The sequence below is a fragment of the Plasmodium inui genome (assembly GCF_000524495.1).
Source record: "Plasmodium inui San Antonio 1 unplaced genomic scaffold supercont1.133, whole genome shotgun sequence".
Lineage (NCBI taxonomy): Eukaryota > Apicomplexa > Aconoidasida > Haemosporida > Plasmodiidae > Plasmodium > Plasmodium inui.
In genome coordinates, this window is record NW_008481967.1 from 8,119 (window position 1) to 17,489 (window position 9,371).

General features: G+C 47.3%; 2 protein-coding genes across 2 annotated transcripts; both read left to right on the forward strand.

The window, feature by feature from the left end:
* Positions 1 to 571: 571 nt before the first annotated feature.
* Positions 572 to 1,202, forward strand: C922_05681 (hypothetical protein; the record flags this gene model as incomplete). Its single annotated transcript, XM_008821252.1, has 2 exons — positions 572 to 668; positions 886 to 1,202. 2 exons carry the CDS (start codon positions 572 to 574, stop codon positions 1,200 to 1,202), a joined length of 414 nt encoding a protein of 137 aa, XP_008819474.1.
* A 3,353-nt stretch (positions 1,203 to 4,555) lies between these two features.
* Positions 4,556 to 6,157, forward strand: C922_05682 (hypothetical protein; the record flags this gene model as incomplete). The annotated part of the gene is made up of 1 exon (XM_008821253.1): positions 4,556 to 6,157. The coding sequence occupies one exon, from the start codon at positions 4,556 to 4,558 to the stop codon at positions 6,155 to 6,157; it is 1,602 nt and encodes a 533-aa protein (XP_008819475.1).
* Between the last annotated feature and the right edge of the window lie 3,214 nt (positions 6,158 to 9,371).

Consider the following 9,371-nt stretch of genomic DNA (forward strand, 5'->3'; position numbering starts at 1 on the left):
AGCAGACCAAGTTCTATCCAGTATATATAGAAAACCACTAGGAGTGGAAAAGACTGAGAACCATAAATTCGCTAAAAAGAAGCCTGGAGAATCAAAAATATCAAGCACCACGCGAACCGAACCTAGGACTTCGATTAATTCCCCAGGGAGTCCAAGGATAACATCTTATAAGTTAAAGAAGAAAAACCAACCCCACTCCCAAGAGTTGAGCCGACAAGATTAGGTCAGTCCGAAGCGAGAGAAGGAGGAAAAGTCCACCAATCCTAACAAGAGCAGGAGACTGAACAACGACTAATACCAGACTGATCTTGACTAAAGTATCACCCAGCAATTTAACGAAACTATCCAAATGATTAATATCGTCGAGATTGTAAAAGGACAGAACCCAAAAGGGAGAAGGAGGGCATAAGTCCACAAAGGACCATGAATAACACAAGAGCCCGGAGTAAAGAACAAGGAAAAACAAGTAAGTAAACTTAAGTACGGCAAGATACCCAAATAGGTAGAACAGTGCCGTCCCAAGCTAGTACCAAGAAGACAACAAAAGCCAAGCAAAAACTTCAAAGAGTCGATGCCACAAGCCAATGGACCACTAGCCTCCCGGACAAATAAAAATTCTGAGATCAGGTCAGAGACTGAAGAGGCTCTCAGGGTAAATCATCAAGAACGTGACAGAAGGCTCCGGACAAAAGGAAAAGAAGCAGATAACAGCTAATAGAACCCAAGGAAAAGGCATGTTAGAGGAACCTCAGATTCTAACAGCAGAGCAGCTACCGCCGAAAAGAGTTGATCGAACAAGCGAAAGGTAGGATAGAAATCAAGTCTAGACAGAAAAATGGCAGGGATAACCCCAACAGAGCCAGTTCTGTACCCTCCTTTTCACAGCTGAGACGACTAAAAACCAGGGGAACATCAACGGCCTCGACGCACAGAGCCCAGACAAGAAGCTAGACCTAACACCTAACCCCCCCAAGAAGAGCGCCAGAAGCGGGATAACTAAAGACCAGCCAAGGAGAACACGGGATCCCTCAAAAGAGTTCACTGATGCCATTCGCTCGACCCCACCCGAGACGACTTCCCATTTCCGGAAGGTACAGAAGAGTCTCAACTTCAGAATAAGGAAACAGAGACCAACATGCCAAAAGCGGCTGGATCCAATATTCAAAGAGGACAGCGAAACGTGGACCTCAAGGGAGATATAAGCAGGAGAATAAGATCAGAGTGAAGTGAGGGACTGACAAGGGGCGCATAAATGAATTAAGCGGACCCTGACGGGAAAAATCGAGACTGAGCAACTGAAGCCAAGGGACAAGAAGAAAGAAGCGGCACTCAGTAAAAGAAAGATGAACGAAAGGGGTAGACGTTCCCTGGGAGGCAGAGAAGCGGATTAAAAGACGACGTGATAGAGTTAAGGCAAATAAGAAGAATTACACCGAGCCCATAAGTAGACGGGAGAATTAATGAATGATCTTATCTTGATGAAGTCAGATGTAGTCCCCCCAGCTCCCCAGCTAAGGAGCTTCAACGTGCAGGCTCCAGTGGGGGAGAGTATAGCGTGGGATGGCTATCCCCAGTGATAAGAATGCAATAAAGGCTGAAAGGGACTGAATTAACACAACAAGCTCCATACTGAGTGAAAGTTCACTCTAAACATGCTAGTAGATGACACGACAAGGAATCGGAACCCGCAGGAGTTATAGGTAGGATCAAGAAAGAAGAGGCTACTGGGGACCACTCGCCCTGCGGGAATCCGGGGGGGCCATCTTCGAAGGAACATAAAAGCAAGTCAAGAGTAGCCTCCAAGAACAACCCATCAACGACGCCGCCACGGGCCAACCAAGTATAAGGAGAGAGAACCTACCTGGGATTAAGGCCCCGAAAGGAAAATCCTGACGAAAAGGAACACATTGGAGCTAGCCTAAGGGTGAAAAATGTCAACAGAAACAGGTAGAGGAGAAAACGAGAACCTTATGTGGACCTCCAACTGGAAAGTGACCATCCAGAACCAGACCTCACTAGGGAGCCTCCGATCGAAAATTCCTCCAGGAAGAAGGATCAGAGATTCAGCAAGAAACTTAAGCCGAAGGAATAGGACTCGAAAGACTCAGTAAGACAGAGAGACGGACGAGCAGGCAACATCAAAGGAGGGACTACCCCGAGTCAGATAGTCCTGAATGAGAAGGACAACCTCGGAGGAGTCCCCTCCGATCCGAGGATCAACAAACAGGAATAAGACGACAGAGAGTGTTAGTAGAGTAGTTTAGATAGATGGAGCGAAACACTAACCGATCTGAGCAGGTCCAAGAGGGTACCATTCAGGCCAAGCAATCAAATGTGACTGGACAAGAAGCCCCCCCCTGAAAGTGACAACGAAGTATAGTAGAGCTAGACAACGGGCCGAAGGGGCAGTGAGGGTAGGGGTTGAGTAACGAAAAATCCGAGAAGAGATGCCCAGGAGCTGACAGTTCGTACAGGACCACCAAGAGCAGAAGGAAATGGATGATGAGAATCTCAGACCGCAGAGATGAGAGTCCTACAGGGAAAAATTAACGTGGGACAACTCGGATAAGAGTGAACAACGAAGAGGAAAGGGAACTCCAATACATTATCCAACCAGTTAAAGAAGGTGAGAAAGAGTCCCCCCCAATCTCCCGAAACATTACGTCTGAATTTCTGAAGGAGGGAACAGAGTAATAGAAATAAAACCGACAGACGAGCAGCCAAATTTGCTAAGGGATGCTAGGACGAGAAACAAGGGGAGCCCTCCATCCTGAAAGAGACCCGCTAACTAGCAGGAGGAAGGATGGTCGGAGTAGGTACTGACAAGCAATAAACAATTAGGAAGATGGATCCGAGAGGACAAGCGTCAGGAGGGGACAGAGAACATGACCTAAAGCAGCCAACGGGGAAACCACGTTAAAGAGAAGGACGAGGTCCATCAACTCAACCTTCCCGAAGAGCCAAGTGATTTAGCCATGATCAAGAGGACGAATAGGAATCATCTTCAGAGATCGTCATCATTAGGGTCAATTGAGGACGTCTGGTAAAGTAATCGAGGTAAATCCCAGCCACAGGAAGACATCGGGGAGTATCTGAAAGTAGAAGCACTATGGAGAACCGAGCACAGTAGAAATAAGTCCAACCTGACGGCCCAGTAGATTAACAAAACAAAGGAAGCCAAGAGCGTCGGGGGACGAAGCTTAACCAGGGAAATCCCACACGTCACTCTGGGTGGATATGATTAACTGAAGAAGCAAAGAGGAGGTGTAAGCCGAAGTTACCCAAAGAGAAAAGTGGGGCTAGAGGGCCAACAGCGTTTCGCAAAACAACAAAGGACCGACTGGAACTTTCAGTCCCATATCTTTATCCTGCACAAGAAAGAGTGAATAAGTGAAAGGGAAGCTGCTCAGCTCGATAAAAGTGGTCCACACTCCCCTCAACTAGAGCACTGAGTGGGGAATTTAACGGGCAAGACAAATCAGGGACCACAGGCCAAAGCCTAACCACCAGACAAGATTGCGGAAGTGGGGTCCAGAAAGCCTATATGGCAACCGGATGAACCGATGGAAAGAGCCGAAAGGAAGAGTATTAATAAGGACGGAGTCGGAGGTGACAGGGGACAGTGAGTATCTGAGGAATGGATTAGAGGATCGTGAACTCCTAATAGGGAAGTGGCTAACCAACTAGACGCGAAGAGAGGAAGTAGAAAAAAAAAGGGTTCCGCAAGGGGGGAGGAAATATCTAAACCACAGAGGAGGGACCCAATATGTAGAACGAATGGCGAAAATAAGATCACGAAGGAGTCACTCCCCAACGAGGAGAGTGGGAGGCGATCTGAAGATAATTAGGAGTTGACGGATAGTTAAAGGGGAGTAGGGATAGAGAGGAACTAAACCTCTCGGGACAGGAGGTTACGAAGGGGGCTTAGGGAGAAAGACGAGAGCTACAAGTTGCTCAAGGGTCCCTAACATGCCCGAATTGCAAAACAGGTGAGGTAATGTAAGCTAGGAGCGAACAAAGGACAGATGTCGGGGCGGCAGGAACTCTGGCGAAGCAGGACGTCACTCTATGAACGTAACCGGAAGGACGAAGATGCAGGGTCTACACCCCAGGGCTCGTAAAGGACTTCTGTCAACATTAAGAGGACTAAAGCTCAAAGCAAGGAATCAGGGGCAATTCTGACACTGGAGAGCGGAGGGAGGGCTCAGAAGCAATGACGGAGCTGTGGAGAATATCCACTTAATCCAGGGAAGGCAGAAGCCTTCAAGCCTACGACCTGACCACTGTTCGGCCCCGACCCAGGCAGCCGTTTAGTCTAAATAGGGTCTAGGGCACGTAAGCCTGAACCAAAGGAAGAAGGAGCCCCCCAACCAGACTGAAGGGTTAGAAAAGTTCCAGCACGGATAGACGAACACGCGGCAGCCCCACGCCTAAGTCTAAACTAGATTCAAAGAGGTCAGAGACAGAGTAACCTAAGTCGCCCAGCGAAGGGGAGCCCCAACACAGCTGACTACGAAGGAAAATCTTTGAATGAAGTACCCAAAGATTCCTGAGAATGGATGCAGATCAAAATATATGGCCAGTAAGACTTAAAGACGAGTTAGAGCACTGGACATTCCCGAACCAGGGACCTGGCGGGAGGGGATGTCAGTGGGAGGAAGGGGCATATTGCCTCCCCAATTTCTCAGGCAAGGCCGAGGCCGTAGGGGGGGTTTTGGGCAAGTGGGGGGTGATGTTGACGAAGCTCAAAACCAGCCACCAATGGGCAGAACTCACCCGTGAGGAACATCAAGTCGTGAAAGAGTTATTGGGGGGAGGATCCTCCGGCGTCGAGTGGAGAGGACTTCTGAGCTGTATCATCTCCAAAGCTTTAGAAATAAAACAAATAAAGGTGAGGGCAGGGGGGAATTGGCTTCAGTTGTGGAGCAACCAAAATTGGGCAGAGGCTCTCAACAAGGGGGTAGTCTCACCGTGGAACCAAAATACTACCGGACAAGCTATGTTTTTGGCAGTGACCTGTGTGATAAGGGCATTAATAGGTTACCAAGTTGGTGGCAGAAACCAACAAAAGAATAGTCAGGCACTCTGCGGAGAAGTCTGGAATACCGTGAAGATTAACTTGCCAAAAACTACTAAAGAAATTCAGGGAATCCATGTTAAATCACTAGAACAATTCCTAAGCCTAGTCGGACCCAACTCCCAGGACCCTCTAAGCCCCTATGGGTCAATCGGGCTACTGTTGACTATCTATTATGGGTTGATAACCTGCGGAAACCACAAACCTCCTTATGACTTAACAGGACTTATAAATACAAATGGTTGGGATCTGGAGAAGCTCGGAAGCTGTACACTAAACAAGAGCATCTTTAGTTGTGGGGGAGGAACAGGCGAAACTGATCAACCAAGGATCAATATCTGGAACAAAACGATGGCAAAAGTGGTATCAGAAGATTCTGATGAAGAGTCGGGGCTGAGTAAATTAACACTGGTGACAGAGGATACTGAAGACCAAGTCGCAAAGCGCAAAGCGGAACAGCAGAGGAGAAATAACGAAACGGCGGAGAAGATAGCGGGTGGGATGAACGCCGCTCATAACCAAGCAAAGGAAACACAGACCGTGTACGGGCCGAACTCCAACAGCTTAAGCGTTCACTTAAGGGAGCCAAGACACTCAAGAAGCCTGCCCCCAGCGACTCAAGGATCAACACTCCAATCGCAGCACTCCCGAGTGAGATCAACCACCGAAGCGACAAAAGTACCAATCCCAGTAGGGGGCCATGACGAAACAACTGAGGAGCAGGAGCCAAGTCAGACAGGGCCGTCTGAACCGCAAGAGGAGAAACTCCTCAGTTTCAGAGGGCCTTCCTCCGAGGAATTTGAGGTTTCAAAAGGACAAGCTGGAGATGAGAAGGAACAGACCTTGAACGTAGAAGGAAAGACTCCCTCAGCGTATCCAACCCCATCCCTTAACCCCTCAAAGTCCACTGAGGGTATTGGCGGTATTCTGGGGGGAATTATGGGAATTCTTCTGGCCCTGGGGGGTATTTATGGTTTATATCGGGTGTATTTTCGGAAACCCAAGCCTTTCAAGGACAGACGCCAACAAACCCAAGCAACCACCCGAAATGTAACCTATGGTCAAATCGAAGTAGATTAGAGTCCATGAGTGAAGGGTCTGACCCCAGCGGGAACTCATGAGGAATCTGAAAGTACTCTAACACATCTCCCACAGCGCCAGTGGCGTCTAGAGTCTGTCTCAATGGACGCCAGCTCGACCGGGCAGGAGCTACAAGCTCGGGCGAATAACGGGTCGGGCCCGCCCGGGGCCCACCACAGGGAGCCAGGCACATCCAATTCTGGTTCGAGGTAATGGCGTTTAGGTTCCGAGACCTGATGGCAGGAAGCCGTCGGTGGGAGGGGCAGTACGACGTTATGAGTTCAGGGTTACGCGTTATGTGTTAGGGGGGTAGGATTGCGGATGAAAGGTTGGAGTTTGAAGGTTGGGCTTCAGGAATTCTGAGTAGGGAAAGACGATGACAGGGACTGAAGTACGTGAGAGGTAAGGAGGCCTTGAAGGTTAAGGGTACAGGTGTTCGAGGTTAGACTTAAGGATCCGGTTTCAGGTTCAGGGGTCGGGGATCAGGGTTTAGGTTTAGGGGTCAGGTTTTAGGGTTCAGGGTTTAGGGTTTAGGGTTCAGGGTTTAGGGTTTAGGGTTAGGTTTAGGGTTTAGGGTTCAGGGTTTAGGTTTAGGGTTAAGGGTTTAGGTTTAGGGTTAAGGGTTCAGGGTTTAGGGTTCATTGTTCGGGTTTAGGGTTCAGGGTTTTGGGTTTAGGGTTCAGGGTTTAGGGTTCAGGGGTTTGGGCTTAGGTTTCAGTGTTTTAGGTGTTCAGGCTTTAGGGTTCAGGGGTTAGGGTTTAGGGTTTAGGTTTAGGGTTCAGGGTTTAGGGTTCAGGGCTCACGGTTCAGGCATTATGGTTACGATTTAGGGTCCAGGGTTTAGCTTTAGTCTTCAGGGTCTAGTGTCCATGTTTCAGGTCCTAGGGATTCTGTTTTATGTTTTAAGGTTCAGGGTTTAGGACTCAGTTGCTAGGGATTAGGCTTCAGGAGTCAGCTCTAGTGTCCAGGAGGTATCTGTTGTTTCAGGTGGATGGGTTACTTATTACTTTTTATGGTTTATGGTCTATCCCTTAGGTATTAGGGCTTTGGGCTTAGTTGTTATTGCTCAGTTTGTCCTTATTAGATCCTCCCCTCAGGTTCCAGGAGGTACGGCTTATTGATAGGCTCTAAGAGCCATGCACTATTCTTCAGGTCCTAGGGGCTGGCGCCACGTTTTAGGGGTAGGGTTGATCGTTCAGGGTTTGTTGGTACGTTTTATCTGTTACGGCGCTGGGCTTAAGTTTCTGTCTCAGGCCCTTTGCTCCATTTGCTAGTTGTTGGAAGTTAAGGGGTTGTGACTTCACTTCATCGTTCAGGGGGTCAGGGTCCAGGGATTAGGTTTTACGGTTTCTTATTGACTTTTCACGAGTCATTCGTTCTTGAAGAGTCTTGTATCTTTTTGGTTCCAGATTATAAGATTCACATTTTATGGGTTAGTTCCTACTTGTCATGGCCCAGGATCTGGGGAAGTTTCTCCGCTGTTATATTGCCTGCTGTTTGCGTGATGGGAGTGTTGTGACGAATTTGGGCCTTAGTTTTTGTTTTCAGTCCTTAATCTTCATCTCAATCGTCCTTTTGGTGTCCTTCTTGTTTTTTAGGACTGGGGTTTCCCGGGTTAGGCTTAGGACCTAGGGAGGGTTCTTTTGATTCATCCTTTGTATTTTCTTTCTTGGCTGAAGTGTATTCTTGTGGAGCTCAACCCGGAAGGCCTGGGTTTCTCTCGGATTTTTGTGTTTAATTTCTATCTTTGGGAGTTAAAGCATCTAGATCTAGGGACTACATGCATGGGTCTTTTTCCAGTTGTCAGAGAGGCGCTTTCAGGGATCTAGATTTTATAGACTCTCGGCTAGGGTTTCGTCGTTCCCTGGTATTGATTATTTTTTGTTCCTTTTTGGTCATCTGTTTTGATTTGGAGCTTTGTGGGGGCTTCGTTATTGCTCAGTGGGGAGTTAGGTTGGAGTGAGGGAGGAGGAGGGGGGGATTCGCTTCAGTTTCTTGATTTTGTTCTCATTTCCTATTTGTCCTTTCTAGTTGGAGGTTTTTTATTTTTCCTTTGTATTGATCAGGGAGCTGCAGCTTGGGTGTTAGATCTTGTTTTGGTGTTATCTGTTAGGTTTCATTTTTTAGTGATCTCGTTAAAGGCTCCACTCTTTAGGGATGACTTCCTTGCATCTGTTGTCTAGGGGTCATCGAGGAGATTGTAGTATCTCGCAGTTAGAGTTTAGGGACGAGGTGTCTGGCTTTATTCTTTCAGAGATGTTGTTGGTGATGAGATTTCATAGGCCGCTTGGCTTTTCCCCTATTGGGGATGGGTTAAAGCTTCTGACTTGCAGTTTAGTGTTGTCCCTCTATTATTTACTTGTCATGGTTTATCTCTAGGATGTATTCTGTAGTTGTTACGCTGATTCTTCTCTATTGCGTTTTTCCTGCCGCGAATTTACCCTTCCTCCCCTAATATTTACGCGTCACCATTTATTATACACGTGGGAAGCCTTATTGTTCATACTTTGCGTGCTAGGCTTCGTCTTATGGTCCGTTCTCCTCTTTTCTCGCCTTCTATTAGTGGCTGTCATAATTCTTCGGCTTAATGTTTTGGTGCTGATTCGGTTGTTCTACCTCTAGGCATGTTTCCCTACGGTTTCTTTATTTGCCTTAAGGCCTTAATTTGTTTCTTCTTTTCCTTCTATAACCTGTTTGGTGTAGTTTTGTTTAGCTCCCTCATTTGACTCACACCTCTGGGCAGTGGGTATAGGTAACCCCTCTTATTTCTCAGCTTTTAGCCGTTAGAGCTTATTCCTTAGTTGTTATGGCTCTGTTTCATATTTAGCCTGCCTTAGGTCAGTGTCTCTTTCCTTTCATCCAAGACGGACCTTTTGGGGGGGGGTTTTAATTGTAGGACTGCCGAGATATGCTAGCTGGCTCCGATCCGTAATTTTCCTGTTTCAATCGCTACTCCTCCTTCTTTACCTCTTGAATGTGATCCTGACGACTGAATTGATCTTGGCTAATGTGTGTAGGTGTAGCTTTCACATGTATCCTCAAGTCTGCTCTTTCTGTACGCCTTAGGATTAGGGGCTGGCTGTGGGTTCGTTATTTGGTCGTGATGAAGCTTTAGGGAGTGATGATAACGGATCTTACGTATCAAAATGAATTGGCCTTTATAATTCTTTGATTTTAGCTTCTACTAAAAAATAACTATCAATACAGTAAGTGA